We start from the raw sequence: 21,899 nt of genomic DNA on the forward strand, positions 1-21,899 counted from the left end.
CCTCAGCCCCTCTGTCACTCGAATTTTTTTTTTGCTGCTGGGATTTAGGCTGCATGGGCAAAACCATTAATTTATTGCATATGAAAAGGAAAATACTGCGGTTGCTGAGAATTTGAAGTAAAAACAGAATATGCGGAAATGCACAGCATCTGGCAGCATCATTGGAGAGGGAATCAGAGTTATGCTTTTGGTTAATGACCTTTTATCAAAAAAGGTCTTTGCTTTAAAAGATTCTGTTTTATTTTAATAAAATATTTTTTTGTTTTAATGATGAAAAGTCAACAATCTGAAATGTTACTCTGTTTATCTCTCCACGATGCTGACAAATCTGTTGAATATTTCCAGCATTTTCTGTTTATATTTCTTATAGCCCATTCCTAGTTGCCCTGAGAAGGTGGTCCTGGCTTTCTCCTCAAACTGATGATATTTTTGTGATGTTGATGATCCCACAACAAGTAGAGAATTCTAGAGTTGTGATCCAGTGAACATGATGGGATAACAATATATGTCAAAGTCAAAAGGTAGGTGAACTTGGAGGTACTGGGGTTCCCAGGATCCTGATGCTTTTGCCCTTCTTGGTTATTTTTAAAAAAAAATTATTTGTGGGGCATGGGCTTCGTTGGCTGGCTAGCATTTATTGCCCATCCCTAGTTGCCCTTGGAGGGCAGTTGAAAGTCAACCACATTGCTGAGGCTCTAGAGTCACACATAGGCCAAACCAGGTAAGGACGGCAGATTTCCTTCCCTAAAGGACATGAATGAACCAGATGGGTTTTTCCGACAATCGACAAAGGTTTCATGGTCATCAGTAGATTCTTAATTCCAGATATTATTTATTGAATTCAAATTCCACCATCTGCCTTGGCAGGATTCAAATCCAGATCTCTACAACATTAGCTGAGTTTCTGGATTAATAGTCTAGTGATAATATCACTAGCCATCACCTCCCCTGTATTGAATTCAAAGAACTGGAAGGTGTGCTTGAAGTACGCTGAATGAGTTGTTGCAATCCATTCAGTATACTTCCTACTAGTTCCTACTACAATCACAGTGTGAGCCATTAGTTGGTTTAGATACAGAGTTCTGTGGTAGGTATCTCAATCAAGTAAATTAGTCTGTCCTCGATGGCAAGTTTCTTGGATATTTTTATGACTTCGCTCTGCATGGTGAGTGATGAGTATTCCATCACACTCCATACTTGAACCTTTAGAAAATTTGAACATTGGAAGATGAACCATACTCTGCCTCTCCCCTGTTCTTTATAGAATCCCTACAGTGCAAAAGGAGGCCATTTGGCCCATCGAGTCTGCACTGAAAACAATCCCACCCTATCCCCGCAACCCCACTTATAATCATAGAATGTGGCCATTCTTTTGGCCACATAGTTGATGTGTTTTATCCAGTTAAGCTTCTGAGCAATTCTGACACTCTCCCCAACATAAGGACAGCAGGGCACTTGGTGACGGTGGTTTGATTGATTGTTAGGTTGGGACTTCCCTTGGAGATGATTACTGCCTTAAACTTATGTAGTGCAAATCTTACCAGGCGATGCTCAGTTCAAGCCTGGATGTTGTCCCTAATGTTGTGCTCTATGCCAACACAGGCTGCTTTCTAATCAGAGAAATGGTAAATTTGACTGAACGTTATAGAATAATCACCAAATATTTATGTTTTTCTCATCTTTACAATTCCTTACTGGCCTTCCATTCTCCAGAGACTCAACTAAGTCTGAAATATAGTCATCCATTCCCTGCCACGAAAAATGCTCTGCTTGCTCCTCACCCCTCCTTAATCTACATTGGCTGCCAGCATATTAAATTTAAAATCCTTATCTTCAAATGCCTCCTTGACTTTATGGCTCTGGTTTTTTGTGCAATCCTTTCACCCCATTGGCCCCACTCTCTGGAACTCCCTGAACTGGGTGCCCCGACAGTTCTCTTTTCTCCGTTAAAAAATTCTTAATAATATGCATGATTAAACCGGTCTTTAGTCATCTGTCCAATACACTCCCTCCCTAGGTCAATGGCCAAATGCCCCCCCACCCTCCCTCAGATGTGATGGGCCATTTAAATTGCCATTTTATTGGACCATAATATCCTGTCAGGTTGGAGAGCCCAAAAAATGTAACATCCTGACCAATGTCTCTTTCCTGACATATTTCCATTTGTGAAGCAGATTGGAATATTTATTTAATGTTACGCATGCAAGTTGTTACCTTCGATGATATAGCCAAGCTAAGTAGTAAAATGCAATGTCTGTGGACGAATGGCAATGGAAATATTTTTGATTGTTTCCACAATGTCTACACTGTAGCATGTCACTGGCATTACTTAATATCTTAGTCGTCTCTGCTCTCAACTTAAATTGACTTAAATCTCTGTGAAATAATTATACTTACTCTGATTCTTAAGAAAAAGTTATGTTTGATAAAAAGTGCCCTTTGTTCACACACTTGCTTCAAATTTACTTGAGGAGTGAGTATTCCTTACCAACACAATTTTTTCCATCTGGGGTCAGTTCGAAGCCAGCATTACAAATACACTGGAAGCTGCCATCCGTGTTCACACAGCGACCATTTTTACAAAGATGTCCATTCTGAATACACTCGTCAATATCTGAAAAGAACACACAGTATTTGACGAAACAGAAAGCAAGAGATGCAACTGCATACGGCTCCTAGAAATAACATGCTCACCAATGTTCATAGCATTGCAGACTGTTCTACTTACTAGTATCAGAAACTACCTCTGTGGCTTTCTTTTACAAACCAGACACTGCACATTTTCTTTCACAGAAATCATAAATGAGAACAACAATAAAACTCCTTCATTGTGTTCCTAAAGTGTTGTGGACTTAGATTAAAACGTGGCCATCAAATCTTACCCTTCTATAGGGCATGCCATACATATTCCTTATGGAAAGAGGAATTGGTTGGAATTTGCTTCCACAAGGATTCTATCATGTAGAGAGGAGACCTCCCAGTCTGCCTCTCCATGTTAGGGGAGTGGGTGCTGGGAGGGTTTCTGTGCTTATCCTAGAAATTACACCGTTACTCCTCCACACAGACCCAATGAAACTTAAATAAAAGCAAAATACTGCAAATGCCAGAAACCTGAAATATTTATTTCCAATGAAACTTAAACTTCCTGAGTGTAGGTGTCTAGCCCAAGCAAGGTCTCAGACTGCTGGAGGGATGGCCCAGTAATTCTTTTATGAGATGCTGAATTGGGACCACTCCATCACCAGGCCACATTTGCTGCATCCGCATTGGAGAGAGCTACTTGAAACTCTGGGCCTAAGCTTAGATATTCATCAGTGATGTGAATTCTATAACCATGCTAATGACCTAACTCCTATTACATAAGATGGAACTTGTACAGTTTCTTTTAGTGGCTATTAATTCTATTTATATCACAGCTGATGGGGATCTCAGGTTCATGTGATTTTAGTTTGCACTAGATATTGGCCAGAACTCTATCAACTTGCCCGCCATGGAGTCGGAGTGGGTGAGAGTCCAGCAACAGAAATCTCTGTTGACCTCGGGCGGGAATTTCCCGTCTCGCCCAATTGAGGCCATAAAATCTCACCCATTAGGTTTTATTTAGAGAGGGACAGGATTAAAAAGTAGAGAAATCATGCTAAACCTTTATCAAACCTTGGACAGAGCACAGAGAACTGCAAACTGTTTTGGTTGCCATACTATAAAAAAGGATATAAAAGCACTGAGACAGTGCAGAGAAAATTTATAAGGATGATACTAGAATTGCATGGATATATCAGGAAAGGACTAATAGGCTGGGTCTCTTTTCCCCAATAAAAAGAAAGCTGAGTGGTAACCTAATAGAGCTCTTAAAAAGTATGAAAGGATTTTGATTGAGTGGATACAGAGAGAATGTTTCCTGTTGTGGGGAAGAGCATAACGAGAGGTCATCGATATAAAAACATCACCAAGAAATCAAATAGGGAATTCAGAAGAAACCTTTTTACTAAAAGACTGGTGAGAATATGGAATTCGTTGCCACAGGAAGTGGTTGACACATAGAATCCCTCCAGTGCAGAAGAGGCCATTCAGCCTATCAAGTCAGCATCAACTCTCTGACAGAGTATCTTACCCAGGCCCTCCCCTTGCCCTATCCCTGTAACCCCACACATTTCCCATGACTAATCCATCTAACCTACATATCTTGGGACTCTAATTTAGCATGGCCATTCCACCTAACCTGCACATCTTTGGACTGTGGGAGGAAACCAAATCACCTGGTGGAAATCCATGCAGACCCAGGGAGCATGTGCAAATTCCACACAGTCACCCAAGGCTGGAATCAAACCCGGGTCCCTGATCCTGTGAGGCAGCATGCTAACCATTGTGACACCCAAATAAATAGCATGAATGTATTTAAAGGGAAGGGAAGAGAATTAACAGTGACAGGTGATAGCTTTAGATGAAAGAAGGCCCAAGTGGAGCATAGACTGTTTGGGCTGAATAGCCTGTTGCTATGTTCTACATCCAATGTAATCTAATGCAACCCTATGTAAACCAGACGGGGAAATGTTATTTTTATTTATTCATATCTTCAACTGTTTGTTTGGCTCATCATCTATTCCTAAGTTGCACCCCATCGACTGAGATGTCTTGCTGACTGCATCCTTTTTTCTATCTGTAGGACTCCAATGCATTTCCCATCTCAGACTTGAAACCACTTCCCAATATAGAATGGTCAAAATATCATGCTGTGGTTTTAGAAAACTGAAGATTGTAGAGAAAGGAAAAGACTGAATGAAGCATGGAAAATAATGAAACAGAGTAGGAAACTATTTACAGATTGTTAACTGGGAATATGGAGAGAAGGATGAAACATGTGGGGCATATTTGGGAGTGACAAGTTCCTAGAAATACTGACTATAAAGACATTGATAAAATTGAGATAGTCAAGAAAAGGTTGTAACAGAGAGAAGGAATCTTGAAGCCGAGGTGAGAAAGTGATTGTCACATCAAAATTCCTCTATTTTGTGCAGAAGAATTCCTGGGAAGTATCAGAAGCCACCTCCAGCCAATCCCACTTAAATGTGGAATCATTATTCAAGTCTTTAGTAGATGCCACCTTTATAGTTAAGAATTGATGAGTGGAAATAACTATTCGGGCAAGAAAAAGGGAACGCAGCTTCTTGGAGGAAATTTTATCAGTGAATAGATGTACAAATTCACTTGAAATCAAAACTTGAGTGTACACTTCTTCGCTTTGGACTTCATTTGCTATTGTCCTGTCCAATTTGTCTATGTCACATTGTAACTTCCTGCTCCGGTTTACACAATTTACTCACCAAAAACCTCTGACCTCAGCCATGGCTAGGTGCGCTGGTGACGCTGCAGTGAATGGAGTTTTGGCTGAGTGCCAAATTCTCCATTCTCATTGGCAGTGGGGTGGCCACGGACAAAATTGGAGAATCCTGCTCGCTGTGTCTGGTAGTTTAGGAGAAACCATAATCTACCCACTTCACACTTTCATTTTTACTAATGATCTTTGGGCAAAATGTTGAATCAGGGATATTATTTTAAATTAACTTGTGACTAGAGTACCAAAGTACATGGATTCAAACCAGTGAGAAGTAATTTTACAACTGACATCAGAAATTCTTCTTGACAAATGGGGAAAACTTCAGTTAGATTGGCAAAGATAAGAACTCGTAAGGAACTGAATGCTGAAATGAGGAGAATTCACAATGTTTCACCCACAATTTTGTCTGTCACACATATGCTAGATCCACTCCAGCTCCACAACAGTGTCTGAACATTGGCATTTGACTCATGGATGTCCCAAACTGACTCCACCTTGTAAACAAGTTAAATTCATCACACCACAGGTCCACAGACTTTTAGCTTTAATCTCTCCTTCCTGTCTACTGTTCACAATCAGGTCACATCTCTTTCAAACTCTGTTATGCACATTCATAACTTGAATTCCCTTTGTGTTCATATGTGTTAGCATTTTGGCAGGTGCTTCAGACCCAGATCCATTACATCCATCTCCCTTTATTCTTCCTTACCAGTGCTTGGGCCCTTCTCTCCTGTCTACCCAGTCATGCCATTTTCCATTTCTCTGTAATCCTGGCAACAATCCAATGACCTTGGGGAGCCCTTTAGGATGTCTTAAAGAATGCATGACACCTCCACTCACCCCCACCTCATATGCCCAACCCTAATCATCTCCCTGTAATCCAGTGACTCGAGTTTGAAAACCTAAGATTCCACACTGGCCCCAGGCTGTGGAAAGTAGAAATTGCAACATTGCTGAAATAGGCCGCACACTCTACACAGTTTAGTAAATTCAACCTATTTTGGGACACGGCAAAGGAAGCGTCACTTTACATCCAATTTTCACTGTATCTGATCTGAAGTATCCAGCAAGGAAGTACAAAGGAAGCTCCGCGCTACACCCAACCCAGCAGAGTAGGACAGAATGATGCAGAGGGAGTTCCATTCTGTGTCTTTATAATTGTGGCTCTAATTAAATAGTTTGCTTATGTTTTGATCTGAAAAGTATCTCTTGGAATCTGGACCTCACAGATACAATAAGGAATTGAGGCGGCATGGTGCCACAGTGGTTAGCACTACTGTCTCACAGAGCCAGGGACCTAGGTTCAATTCCTACCTTGGGTGACCATGTGGAGTTTGCATGATCACCCTCTGTCTGCTTGGGTTTCCTCTCGGAGCTCCAGTTTCCTCCCACAGTACAAAGTTGTGCAGGTTACAGGGGATTGGAGGGGTAAATATGTGGGGTTACAGGAAAGAGCCTGGGTGGGGTCCTCTGTCGGAGAGTCAGTGCAGACTCGATGGGGCGAATGGCCTCCTTCTGCACAGTCGGGATTCTATGAAACAAAACATTGTTTCCAAATTGCTCCCATTCTCTCTTTCCCTTTGCCTTTATAGAATCATAGGGTCATCGAGGTTTACAGCATGGAAACAGGCCCTTTGGCCCAACTTGTCCATGCCGCCCTTTTTTTTTAAACCCCTAAGCTAATCCCAATTGTCCACATTTGGCCCATATCCCTCTATACCCATCTTATCCATGTAACTGTCTAAACGCTTTTTAAAAGCCAAAATTATACCCGCCTCTACTACTACCTCTGGTAGCTTGTTCCAGACACTCACCACCCTCTGTGTGAAAAAATTGCCTCTCAGAACCCTTTTGTATCTCTTCCCTCTCACCTTAAACCTATGCCCTCTAGTTTTAGACTCCCCCACCTTTGGGAAAAAATATTGACAATCTAGCTGATCTATGCCCCTCATTATTTTAGATCTCTATAAGATCACCTTCTACGCTCCAGAGAAAAGAATCCCAGTCTATCCAGCCTCTTCTTATAACTCAAACCGTCAAGTTCTGGTAGCATCCTAGTAAATCTTTTCTGCACTCTTTCTAGTTTAATAATATCCTTTCTACAATAGGGTGACCAGAACTGTACACAGTATTCCAAGTGTGGCCTTACCAATGTCTTGTACAACTTCAACAAGACGTTCCAACTCCTGTATTCAATGTTCTGACAAATGAAACCAAGCATGCTGAATGCCTTCTTCAACAATCTGTCCACCTGTGACGCCACTTTCAAGGAGCTATGAACATGTACCCCTAGATCTCTTTGTTCTGTAGCTCTCCCCAACACCCTACCATTAACTGAGGAATATGTATTCCTTTGACTTTCAGTCTTTCTCCTTAACTATTCCTTTCTCTAATTCTGTTTCCATTCTAATTTTGCCAAAAATAACTAATTTAACTGTCATACCTTTGCACTTCAGAACCTTTTTTTAAACACCTTAGGCTTATTTCCAAACATGTTTTCAAAGCTATGCCTACAAATAGTGAACACAGTAAGAAGTCTCACAACACTAGGTTAGAGTCCAACAGGTTTATTTGGTATCACGAGCTTTCGTAGTGCTGCTCCTTCATCAGGTGACTCGCTGATTTTTGGCATAAACTGATAACAAAATAGCAAGTGTATGTGGCTGTATATATTGAGGAAATCTGAAATAAAAGTCCTTGTGTAACTACATTGAAGACATGTCCAGTAACACCATTCCAATGTTTTTACTTTGCTTACATTGGCACAGCAAGCATCAATATAGTGGGAGACCACATTGAGCCTTTCCAAATTGCTTTCCTGGTCTTGCACTGTGGGGAAATGTTGTGGTTTCTAATCCAAACTAAATAAATCAAATATTTCAATAAAACATCTTCTACCCAGCTTCTACCTTGTTGCATGCAAAGGCCAGAATGACCCAATGTGTTACTTACAGCTGGACTCACATGCATGCATAGCAGAACTGGCTATATTAGCATGGACTAAGTATCCTAATGCACTACTAATTACCAACATTATTTCGATGAACACCGTATTGGTGAAGCTTTTGTTTCACTGGGATTTCTGAAATGTTTCCAAAACAAAGCGACTATGAAAATTATGATACATACATAACTTCTACAATGATAGAAATCTCCTTCAAAACTGCTTATTGTTCCACTAGCAATCTTCCAGTTTTACGTGACTTTAGTAGGCTTTACAGATTATTTAGCATCTAATGCCAAAACTGTTTCTTTTTTGTTTTGTATCCTCTACAATGCATTGAAAGCATCTTAAATGCTTCCAAAGGGAACAGCATACAATTCACCCAAGAATCGCTAAAATGCTTAAAATGTTTTGTTTACTAGCTTCATGGGTAAGTGAATTTATATCTTTGAAGTTTTCCAGCTTGTAACAGCAGGATCACTAAGATAACGAATGAAAACATACTTTCAAAAGATATGATGACACATTTGAGAAGGCCTGCTGTGGTTACAGCCACTTGCACTGTGCTCTCCACATCTCCTGGATGACTTGTTCACTCCCTAACCCACAAGGTTAATTGCAACCCCATACAACAGTCCTGCTAAAATCAGCTAGTTCAACACAGTCCAGAGACCAAAATTTGATATGTGGAGCTCAATTACTCACTGGCTGAACTAACATAGTGTGACCATAAGCTGTGATTGTGCATGGGCAATTTCATCATGTTAGACATTGCAGGCAAACTTCATCTTATCCTCACCTAATATCCACATGCAACCAATTTATACAGCAGACAGTGCATTGCATTTAGGAGGCTGATTACTCCCCAGTCAAGGGATGCTTCTGAAACTTAACGATTAATCCAGGTTGGATCAACTAATACAACAAAGATTAGGGATCCAAGCTGAAACTATCTTGGTCCAATGCATCGAAAATTTAGACTGAGTTGTTGCATTTACTCACTGAGCCATCAGATTGGGTAATTCTTAATGATTTTCAATTATACAAATTTGCATTAATAAATAGCTGTCTGAAGATTGCTGCACATAAGACAGCCCCAGTTTTTGATTGTTTGACGTGCATTTAGAATTCCATAAAATATTTATTAATCCAGAAATGAAATGAGACTGCTGAAATTGCAAACGTTTATTTTAGTTTATTTACTAGTGTCACAAATAGGCTTACATTAACACTGCAATGAAGTTACTGTGAAAATCCCCTAGTCACCACACTCCGGCGCCTGTTTGGTACACGGAGGGAGAATTTAGCACGGCCAATGCACCTAACCAGCATATCTTTCATGTAGTTTCATAAATGCTATTGACACTTGAAACATGAGCCTATGTTTTCATAAGTAATGTTGTACCAGCTGCATATTTTCAGCAATAACTGTTTTCATTGGGATTTTTTCAGTTTTATCACTTACCGATGCAGGCTTGCTTGGTAGGGGTGCCCTGAAAACCAGTATGGCATTTACAATGGTAGGAACCCGGAGTGTTAATGCAGTCACCATTTGTACAAGGGCTTGATGCACACTCATCAACATCTGCACAGACCAATAAATTAAGTATTAGTGACATCTCAGACAAAAACACCTTGCCTTAAGCACCAATCAATTCTCTCAATTACCAGGGTGTTTACTAATACATTTAAGATATTTTCTGTAGTAATTTTACAAACTACTGTTAGCAATGAATGATCAATTCACATTTATAAATTTCTTGTGTGTTACATTAGTCAATAGCTACTTTTCATTGTAATCAGAATTATGAAAATTAATTTATTGTTCTCAGTCAAATATTTATCCTTCCAAAGCTAAACTAGCATGGGGCATGGGATACAAGGGGACGTTGCTTTGTGGATTCAGAACTGGCTTACCCACAGAAGGCAAAGAGTGGTTGTAGATGGGTCTTTTTCCAGAGTGGAGGTCGGTCACCAGTGGGATGCCCCAGGGATCTGTTCTGGGACCCTTGCTCTTTGTGATTTTTATAAATGACCTGGATGAGGAAGTGGAAGGATGGGTTGGCAAGTTTGCTGATGACACAAAGGTTGGAGGTGTTGTGGATAGTGTAGAGGGATGTCAGCAGTTGCAACGAGACATAGATAAGATGCAAGACTGGGCGGAGAAGTGGCAGACAGACTTGAACCCAGATAAGTGTGTGGTGGTTCATTTTGGCAGGTCGAGTAGGATGGAAGAATATAATATTAAGGGTAAGACGCTTGGCAGAGTGGAAGAACAGAGGGATCTTGGGGTCCGGGTTCATAGGACGCTCAAAGCGGCGTCGCAGGTAGAGGCTGTGGTTAAGAAGGCGTATGGAATACTGGCCTTCATCAATAGAGGAATTGAGTTTAGAAATCGGGAGATAATGCTGCAGCTGTATAGGACCCTGGTCAGACCCCACCTGGAGTACTGTGCCCAGTTCTGGTCGCCTCATTACAGAAAGGATGTGGAAGCCATAGAACGGGTGCAGAGGAGATTTACGAGGATGTTGCCGGGATTAAGTTGTATGCCTTATGATGATAGGTTGAGAGAGCTAGGTCTATTCTCCTTGGAGATGCAAAGGATGAGAGGTGACCTGATAGAGGTGTATAAGATGTTGAGAGGTATTGATAGAGTGGATTCTCAGAGGCTTTTACCCAGGGCTGAAATGGTTGTCACGAGAGGCCACAGGTTTAGGGTGCTGGGGAGTAGGTATAGAGGAGATGTTAGGGATAAGTTTTTCACTCAGAGGGTGGTGGGTGCGTGGAATCGGCTGCCGGTAGTGGTGGTGGAAGCGGATTCGATTGAGTCTTTTAAGATACTTTTGGATAGGTTCATGGAGGTTAGTAAGATAGAGGGTTATAGATGAGCCTAGAAGGTAAGGAAATTGTTCGGCGCAACTTGTGGGCCGAAGGGCTTGTTTGTGCTATAGCTTTTCTATGTTCTATGAAATTAATTTTGAAATGTTTCACTCAGTGATGATCAATCACAGCTCTGCAAATTCTGGCATTTCCAATATTTCTTTTTTGTTTTCATTTTCGTCGTGTTCTTTACTAGAATTTTATTTTGCAATTTTAAAAAATCATCATTCAGGAGACTCAGAAGTGAAAGGCCAAAAGCTGCAGAGAGCAGCCTTATGGGGATGGCAGGCAGCACTGAGGTGAAATTTTACATTTTTTTCCTCTGATTAATGATTCCATAAAACGAGTAGAGTTTAATTCCTCGAAAAACCTGGTGTTGGATATAGTTCAGACTAAAACTATCCATGCTTTCTAATTAGACGCCGAGGGATGGCAGTACAGGGAACCCACTTGGCATGTATGGAATGTAAATCGTGGGTCATTATGAATCCGAGGGCGTCCAGAGGCAGCACATTTGTCGAAGAATTGAGTCTTTGGAATAGAGGATCTCTATGCTCGAACAGCACTTCACCACAAGCCTCTTAGCATTTACAAACTGAACCTCTTCCGTCGCCTCAGCACCAGAGCATTGACACACATTTCAGGCACCTGTTCCCTCGTAAGGAAGCCAAAACAAAAACATGCCATCTTCGACATCTTAGGCTACTTCTGATTTATTAGGTCAGAATTTCCCAGTGTGTTAGAGACTCTGCAGATCCTTAAAAATGGCAGACAGGGTCTGGATTTGCTAGTACACTTCAATTTTTGTCAGATCCCATTTTCACTGGTAGGGTAAACCAGAATTCTGCAGGGTCATTTGAACTCCATGCTGAGTTCAAACAGACCCCATCTTCTGCTGTAGCAAGGATCTTAACCCACAGAGTGGGAGTCACAATGTTTTAAAGTGAGATATAAATGCTCTTGAAGGGTAGATAAGGTCTATAGAAATGTCAAGTTGTGAAGTTATTAAAATCCTTAGCCCTTTCAAAAATAAAAAAAAGCCTGCCTGTGTAAATGTGAGATAAAACAAAAGTCCTCAAGCTGCAAAGCTATTTAAATCCCCAACTCTTTTAACAAAAATAGGCTGCCTGTGTCAATGAGAATTGAAAAAAACTGTTTTAGTTGCAAAAGCTGTTTGTTGACATTACCACATGTGCTACTGTTATGTTATTATTATTGGCAGTTATCTGCAACTTGTAATTATCTCAGCATGGATGAGCTCAGCGTTTGAATGACAGCTCAGAAGGGTTTTAAAGGCTTAACTGTCTTTGATATGGGGTTATGAATATGTTTATTTTAATAAGAGAGCAAATATTTGAAGGGAATTTAAATGTTTTGAAGTGTTTTTTTTCCCCATAGTAAAGGTTGTAATTAATACTTAGACCTTTGTTTTATTTCATCTCCTGAGGCCTCCCCATGGTGGATACTGGGTGAGTTGACATGGAGGGTGAAGGGGCAAAGGCAAGTGGCTTGAAGACATAGATTGGCCGGAATTCGCATTATGTGGCATGGGCAATAAGGGACCTTGGGGTGGTGGGGGACATCGGTTAACATGAGTTGGCATTAAATTGGCATGGGGGCTATAAAGGACCATAGGGGTGACTGGGGCACATATTGGCATGAATTGGCATTAGGTTGGCATTAAGTTGGCACTAAGTTGGCACAGGGATGATAATGGGCCACAAGGATAATTGGGGTACATGGGTTGGCATAAGTTGGTATGGTGGCATGGGGAACTTGTGGGAGGAAATGGGAAGGGAGGAGAGAGGGCAAGGGGGCCTAAAATTTATGGAAACAACTTTAAGGCCCAATTCCCAGAGAACTGAGGCAGACCTTTTAAAAAGCCCACCTCAGTATTCGGCAGTCCTTATGGTCGCTTCTGATATGTGTCCAGGGATGGCAGGCCCATCTCTCTCCCACACCCATCTACCCCAGAGCAAATTCCATGTCTGATGGGGCACTTTCTTCTGAGGTGAGTGCTTACCCACACTTTACCCCTCCCAAATGAGTGTCTGCTTACACTCTTCTGCAGGTTTTTACACCTCATCTGTCTTGGTGCATCAGCCTCATGAGATATGCACGGCTGCTTTGTGGGTATTGGAAGCGGAAACATTAGAGCAAGGAGTCCCTCCCTCTGTCCCCACTCCCTCTAACATGATTGACATTGTAAGCAATGTGTCAAAGCTCAAATTTTGTTAAAGCTGATTGCGCCAATGTTCTTGCCTTTCTCTGGCTGAGGAAATTCAGCTTTCACTCAATTTGTTGAAGTGGTAATATGTGCTATCAAGGGTGTTCTCCAAGTGGAAAGCCAATGGCTGCCCTAACATTATTCCTCGGGTCTCATTAATGCTTTTTAGTAACTGAAGTTCCTTCATAGGCAGCTTGTGCATTTCACTAAGAAGCATATCGCCAATCTGGAGTGGGGGAGGGGTCGATCACATGGACTGTGGAGTCATCAAAACACACTTGTTTCAGTAAACTCTACACTTTTCATTTTTGGTGACACCTACCCATTGCTGATGTTGCTGTGCCAACTTAAAAAGCCTGAACAAAGCATGCTGCCCTCTTGCTCCTCATGATCAAAACCAATTTCTGCATGGGGTCCTAAAGCATGCACGGGTCCCTCATTTGCATATGCACAGACATGCTCACATGCTTTTAGTAGCTGATCAAGATACGTTCAAAATTGTCTATCACAATATGGTGGTGCTTCTAACACATATATAGATCAGACAAGGGACAATGCAGCTTCAAATTATCTTTTGCTGCCTAGAAAAGGAGTGTCTATTGAAGTAATTATTATGCTTTCAGAGCCCAGAAGGAAGTACATTAGTTACAATATCTTATGCAGTGCCTTGTTAAAGTCTTATTCTTTTAGTAGAATCCTGTAATATTTGTAGAGTTTTATCACATGATCTAGGAATGTACAGTGGTCTGTCAAACTGAATGGCTGCTCAAATGTTAGCAGCCCTTTGGGAACAATGAGCAAGAGTATTATGTATAGATTCCATATGCAAACAGTGAGGGAGGTATGTCCTCCATGGCTTCAACTCATGTTATGTTGGTACATGAATTTGATAGCAATGTTATATAACAAATCATATTACACACTGATTTGAGTGTCACACCACATGGAAGGATCTGAAATAAAGTAATAGAGAGACATTGGACATCCATAGATCATGTTAAGTGATTCACCTTTCATCATTTCAGATAAAGGTGCCCATCATTTTAAACTGTTCTTATTTTAATGGGTTAAATATATGGCTGATTCTTACCAACACATTCTCTGCGTAAATCTTGCCTGAAACCCATATTACATTCACAGCGGTAACTTGAGGGAGTGGGAATGCAGCGTCCATTCAGGCACAGATTGGTAAAGTGCTTGCAGACATCTACATTTGTTTCATTGATGGAAACAGTGCCTGGAACAAATCACATTGTAATATAACAAACAAAGCAATTTCTCAGATTTCAAATAGTTTTCAATGTTGAACGAGTTCAATGCAACGGTTTTCCAGTGGTTGTTTGGGAAGGGGATATATAGAAACATTTCACATTCCATTCTAGTTTCCTAGATGTTTCATCTTTTTCAAAACTGAACTAGATTGGAGAGAATCCATGACAATTGAATGAGCTTGACGAACTGAACTCTCTTTTCTCATTCCACATTTCTTGAAGGGTTCTTCCAGATAAATTGCTTTTGGACTATTTTTGTTGTATTTGAGTAGTTACCAAACTGCTTATAATTAAAACCCATAAAGAAAAACACAAAGCACAATATTCATCTAATTAGCAACAGCATATGCAACAAATTTGTTCATTTCCAGTCATACCATGGCTGGGATTTTGGGGGTCTTCAGGAGAGGGCTGAGAGGTAGGGTGGGCAAGGTGGGTGGGGGGGGGGGGGGGGGGGGGAATGGTGGTGGTGGCCAAAAAATCTGGAGGGAGGGTAGAGTGCTCACTGCCTTGCAATTGCAATGACATTTTGCCAGCAGTGGGGAAGGTAGACAACAGCATCCTGCCCAAGGCCAATTGTGCCACATGGCTGGTCAATCAAGGGCATTATCCTGCTGCTTCTGGTATTTACCTATGCGGATTAGGAGATCTCCTAATATACCCTCTGCAGACTTGGCGAGGGGTTCCCCTGATCTAGCAGTTAATGGCTTTTGGAGGGACCCCTGCGGCAATGGCCACACCCATGACAACATCCCCTCCTTACCCTCTCCTATCATCATGCCCCCATTACTTGCTCTACCTGTCTGGCCCTGGTGACACCTGACTCTCTCATACAGTCCCAGCAGTAGCCACTATTCCCTGTGGCGCTGCCAGTCCTCCCAATGGTCAGCAGGTCTTGGAGGCATGCTCTCAACCTTTAAAGGGGTAGGAGCTCCGATAGAAGTTCATTGGCAGCCCGATGGACATAAATTCCAGTTGGGGCTGCCCAAAATTGCTGAGGGTGGGTTGATCCTGGGTTTCTCGCCCGTTGTTCAGAGCCACTGCTATCCTGACAGAATCTGGATCCCCAACTTTTCTGAGCATTCCAATTCACTCAAAAACATTCCACTTTGTTTATGTCAGTTAGATGTTGGTAAAGCAAGCGGTGGCCCTACATCCTTTGCACGCAATACTCTTTGAACTTTGCTCTGGAAAAAAAATATCCAGGTGTCCAAGTATACATTTTGTTTTCCATGTTTAGTTTGTTAAACATGCACTCTTCAAGCACAATGTAAACATAAGTGAAGTGGCAACAGTCATGGGAACCATTTGAAGAAATTAATTCATAGCATTACACAACAAGCGAGCTACCCATTTATGCTTGGTAATGTTCTTATACCATTTTTTGTAACAATGCACTAAATAATTTCAGTGAAAACACTCTACAATCTGGATTCTAACACCATGAGTTGCAGTAATGTTATATGAACTGTTATTACATGAGCTTAATATTTCTCATTCAATTACATTTTTTTCTTTTGCTTTCTTATCTCTCTTGCTCGCACTTTTTAAAATTCTTTATTAAAAATGGAAAGACATGGAATTCAAACTTACCAATGCCTGGAATTCTATGGTGTCCATTAAAGGTCCTGCCCCCTGTTCTCCCTTGGCTACTGTCAACAGTGGCAGGTCGAACTGCAGGATCATGGGGTCGAAATCCTCCTCCAGGAATATCAAATTTAGGTAAATCTGAAGTGTCAATTCCATGTCTAGAATTTGGATCATGGCGTGGAATACCTTGTACAAAAGGAACTCCTTCAATACAAAGGCTACGATATTCATCTGAGTTAAAAAAAACATATATAGTTAGAATTATTTTTATTATTTATATGCATATCCATAATATTCAATAGCAGGCAAGGTGCTTAATCAGGGCTCTGTATGCTCCCTCAGATGGACAAAAAGATTCCATGGCACTATTTTGATGTAAAGGAGAGTTCATCTCAGTGTCCTGGCCAGTATTTATCTCTTAATCAGCATTACAAAAGATATATTATCTGGGCATTATCACAATTCTGTTATAATGGAGGAGGGAGTAGTCACAGACTTTGATTGATTTATATGGAGGTGCGCTGCTGAGTTCATTGGAGGGTGTGTTGGGCAGCTAATTAGAGCTGCCAGATGGAAGCAGAGCTTTACAAGTGTGGACCACATACAAAGTTATTGTTGCTGTCATAGCTGTGCATGCTGTTTGACTGAAAGAAATGGATGTATTGGGGATTCAGAAGGAGATACGAGGCCTTCCAATCTGGGCAGGGCTGCCCATTGATTCTCCGATGCTGACTTGTGGCCCTTCTGGAGATGGTGAGGGAGAGGAGGGAGGTCCCCTTTCCAGATGGTGGAAGGGTAAAAGTTTCAATGGCTTTCTTCACTCTGGCAAGGAGAATGCAACGCCAGAATGCTAATGTTAGCGAACAGTATTGTACTCGGCATTCTGTGGAACATGGCTGAACTTGCAGGCTCAGTTGGGATTTATTTCTATGCATTGTAAAGGACATTGTCCAGGATCACGCTCAGTGAGGGATAATTGAAACATTGCAGGTGAACTCAAAACCCTGTAAGGATTCTGCCAGCCAACATCCTGAGATGGACACATGTTTGGACAGTATTGACCTTTAGATCCCTCATTTTCTTACCTTGACTGACTGTCCCCATCACCAATCCCCCACCACTGCTACAATACCAGGCCTGTCCTGCACTCCTTTGTGCCCCTGAACCCTCTGTTCTCCCTTAGATCCAACTTCCACTCCTTGAAACTTCGGCCTTATTACATAAACACTCTCACCACTGACTCAACCTTGCTGGCTCTGAGCCTCCATGTGAGAGCCTATTCTCCTGCTCCCCTCTTTGTGCCATAGAGTTAAACAAGGAAAACCCCTGACCTTACACACAACTCCACGAAGTCTGCAGGTGCATGCCAACTTCAAATTATTGTGAGCTGGGTGCCATGAGATTCTCATGCTGCTGACTTTCAGGTAGGATGTAATTTTTAAAAGTTTTACACTTTTTCTTTACACTTAAAGTGTTCATAGCACGCAAATCTATTACAAGTAAGAGCCTGCCACAGGCCAGCAAACACGCCATTGCCCTTATCTCAACCCACCATCAGGGAATCAAAACTTCCCAACCATCTAATTAACTCACCCCACGTGCCACCTTTCCTGCCCTTAAGACATCCCCCTTATTGAGTTTTGGGCGATCTCAAGTTTACAGAGGGTAGAATGCGAGACACCAGCCAGGAGTGCGCAGGAATAGTCTAATGAGAGTTCCAACAGCAGATGAGTTGAGACAAGGGGTGGGCAATAAATGCTGGCCAGCCAGCAACATCCATGTCCCAAGAATGAATTTTTAAAAAGGACAAAGTTAGGTGACGTTACAAAGGTGGTCTTGGTGGTCCTGTGATAGCACAGTGGTTAGAAGCTCATTTCAGTGTCCAATATGGCATCAAGGTTGTGAACAGTCTGTTTAGTCTCTCATGGTTGCAGGGATAGGGATGAGCCAGTAGGGAGGGAACGGAGTTCGGGGTGGGGACTGGAAACATTGGCATTAGTTTTCTCAGCATTCAATTAGAAGAAATTTCATGTTTTGGATGTCTGATAAGCAGTCTGATAATTTAACAAGAATCAGAAGAGGTGATGTGGAGCTGGTTATCATCAGCATGCATGTAAAACTAATGTTGTGCCTTCAGATGATGACACCAAGGAACAACATGTATATCAGTAATAAGAGGAGTACAGGATAGATCCTGGGGCATATCAGAAGTAATGGTGCAGAAGAAGGAAGAGAAGTGATTGCAAGTAATATTCTAGGTACAATTAGACAGAATGGAACCAGGCACAAGCAGTAGCACCCAACTGGATGGCAGTACAGAGGTATTAGAGGAGGATTGTGTGGTTAACTATGTCAAAAGCCGCTGACAGGTCAAGAAGGACAAGGAAGGATAGTTTACCTTTGTCACAGGGAAGACAAGATTTTGTCTTCACAGATGTTGATAGGCAGCAATACATTCAAAAGCTTTGGAGAGGAAAGAGAGATGGAATTGTAGTTTGCAATGATGGTGCCGTCAAGAGTTGGGTTGGGAGAGGGATGATGATATCAAATTTAAAGGAGAGAGGGACAACACCCAAAGGGAGAGAAGGTGAATGATATCAGCTAACTTGGGGATCAGCTTCAAATCAGCCTGACAGCACATACACTATACACATACCATTGAAGTAGTAGCTGGTGATATTGAAGAATAAATACTATCTGAATCATTATGCTTTGATGAGGAAGAAGTAGCAGTGGTTGCTTAAAAGAATGAGCTGTTAAAAGAGCAGTTTGTTAAATCCCAAGTCCTGGCCTTCATAAACATCTATAACATGTTATCTTGTCCTTATTTGGACAGCACTTAATGTTTCTGAGATTGTTATATTCTCCCTTACCAGAACCTCTGATTGGACACATCTCTGGAACAGAGCCAAGGGCCCAACAGCGTCCAGATTCACAACAACACTGCATCTTGGTGTACCGTCCAGTCAGCTCCTGAGCACAGCGGCCATTCGCCAGACTGAAAAAACAGGTACCAGCTCTCTGATCTGGGAAAGAAACAAAAAGATTCATCGTTGATTTCACTTCAAATTTCTACAGTACGTTAAAGGTGCATTATTATCAATACGTATATAAAAATTAAAAAAGCATTTTAAAAAATAACAGCTTTAACTTTTTTTTCAATTTTCTTCCCACTGATGTCCTCCTGTGCTGAGTACACTGTCCCCCTATTGATATAGATTCATGGGATTGGAACTCTGTACCATCTCATCCAAATAGGCATTCTTAATGGTATGACCCTACACAATGAATGTTGCCAGCCTTTTCAAATATACAGATCAGGAAGCCTATTCTATTTTCAACTAAGTAAGAAGTCTCACAACACCAGGTCAATGTCCAACAGGTTTATTTGGAATCACGAGCTTTCGGAGCGTTGCTCCTTCATCAGGTGAGTGGAGGTCAGTTCACAAACATGATTAGTTCACAATCACCTCTATTCTCAACTGTCCTTCACACACACTTCCCACAAGGGGGTCATTGAATAGCAATCAGGGCCAGGAACCTTGTCTGATTATTAACATGCCTCCAGTTCAGGAATATCAAGCTACTGTGCTTGGGCCCAGGTTAACTAATTCAGCACAGAAAAGGGCTTGAACCTTGCAATCTTTTGTATTTGCCTGTTGTCTTATCAATTGAAGTCTTCTGGTGCGCCTTAGCCCACTAAGCCAATTTCACAAAGCTGTACCGTGTCCAACTTAATTACATTTTAAAAAATGTAGTTTGGAATGAAAGACAGAATTTGATTGTGTGTATAAATCTCATCTAATTAACTTAGACAAATGTAGCTGTGCCAAGAATCATCCAAGCCAAACTTTGCATTGCTAACTCTCATATAACAAGAATGCTCAGTTTCTTGCGTGGTTATTGCAAGAATGATGGCAACCTCTCCAGGATAGTTCATACATGCTCTTTCTCCTTAGTCAAGAAGTGTAGGTTCCTCCTCATGTAGTAGCAGAAGTAATAGTACAACTGGGAAGGCTTTTTGCTTCAGGCACCAAAGTTAAAAATAACATCTAAAGATTATCCCAATTTATTTAACAAACAAATCCTAGCCTTGGTAGCTAGTTGAATCCAGTTTAGACTGGTATTTTACAGATCTGACAGGAAAGAAGAAACTGATTGCCTTATAAGTAGCAGAGAATATGAAAAGGTTAGGAAAGGCGTCAAAAAAGAAATAGAGTTGCAAAGACAAACTTTAAAATTAAATAAACACTGAATAGAAAACATTCTATAGATGCATAGTTAACAAAAACATAAGGATAGGGCATTAGGCAATGACAAATGAATATATGGATTCAAACTCCCAGTCAATGACAGTAAAATGGCAGAAATATTAGAGGATTACTTTGCCTTGGTATTTAACAGGGAGAAGAACATGACATTAGAAGAAGAGATAGAATAAGATGTAACAACATTCAAAATAGAAAAAGGACAAATAATAGCAGAGGCGATGCTAAATCTATAAACAAAAATGGAAAAGGGGAACAGTGTCAGAGTACTGGTGGACAACTAATATGATTTAAACATATAACGAAGGGGACAGAGCAAGTCGGGGGAATTAGAGACCAACTGGCTGATGTGGTGGTAGAAAAAGCTTTTTAAAATTTATTCTTTCATTGGAATGTCGGCTTCACTGGCTCAGCCAACATTTATTGCCCACCCCTAATTGCCCACGAGAAGGTGGTGGTGAGTTGCCTTCTTGAATGCTGTAGTCCATGTGGTGTATCTATAACCACAGTGCTGTTAGAAGGGAGTTCCAGGAATTCGACCCAGTGACAGTGAAGGAATGGTAGTATAGTTCAAAGTCAGGATGGTGTGTGCCTTCAAGGGGAATTGGGAGGTGGTAGTGCTCACATTCATTTGTTACCTATGTCATTCTAGGTGGTAGAGATAGCAATTTGAAAGCTTGGTGAATTCCTTCAATGCATCTTGTAAATGGTACACACTGCTGCCACTGTGTGTCAGTGATGGAGAGAGTGAATGATTCTGGTGGTGGACGAGTACCAATCAAGTCGGCTGCTTTGAAACGGATGGTGCCATGCTTCTTAAATGTTGTCGGAGCTGTACTCATCCAGGCAAGTGGAGAGTGAGCAGGTGGGATTTTGTTTCAGATATCCACTAGGGAATTCAGGGCAAATTTCTTTCCCCACATAGTGATTAGAATGTGCAATTGCTACCACAAGGAACAGTTGAGGTAACTAGCATCAATACATTTCAACTGAAGATAGATAAGCATGAGGTAGAAAGGAACAAAGGAATAGATGGATATAATGATGGGGTTACACAAGAAAGACTGGAAGGAGCTCATAAGGAGCACAAAAACTGGCATGGACCTCTCAAGCCAAATGGCCTGTTTGTATGCTCTTATGTAATAATGTGTATAGCATCAGGTTGAAGAATGCAAGTTCAGGGTCTTCAGTGCAGAACTCCATAAAGTGACACAATCTGGCAATATCACTTGAAGAATATAAGAATACTTGATGTGGCAATAAAATTATTATGCTCATACATTGTAATACTTCATTTGGGAATACTGGGCTAACTTTGGGCTAATCATAGAAATCATAGAAACCCTACAGTACAGAAAGAGGCCATTCGGCCCATCAAGTCTGC

At 41.3% G+C, this 21,899-nt stretch overlaps 1 protein-coding gene across 1 annotated transcript in view; it reads right to left on the reverse strand.

The window, feature by feature from the left end:
* The window catches only part of fbn2 (fibrillin 2), a 348,986-nt gene that overhangs the window by 160,745 nt on the left and 166,342 nt on the right, over positions 1 to 21,899 (reverse strand). The window contains exons 9-13 of the mRNA XM_078214343.1: positions 19,121 to 19,273; positions 16,251 to 16,478; positions 14,477 to 14,623; positions 9,745 to 9,864; positions 2,489 to 2,614 (exon numbers count right to left, since the gene is read on the reverse strand). Coding sequence (XP_078070469.1) covers positions 2,489 to 2,614; positions 9,745 to 9,864; positions 14,477 to 14,623; positions 16,251 to 16,478; positions 19,121 to 19,273 — 774 coding nt within the window. The remainder of the gene's footprint in view (positions 1 to 2,488; positions 2,615 to 9,744; positions 9,865 to 14,476; positions 14,624 to 16,250; positions 16,479 to 19,120; positions 19,274 to 21,899) is intronic.

Source organism: Mustelus asterias, chromosome 6 (assembly GCF_964213995.1).
Source record: "Mustelus asterias chromosome 6, sMusAst1.hap1.1, whole genome shotgun sequence".
Lineage (NCBI taxonomy): Eukaryota > Metazoa > Chordata > Chondrichthyes > Carcharhiniformes > Triakidae > Mustelus > Mustelus asterias.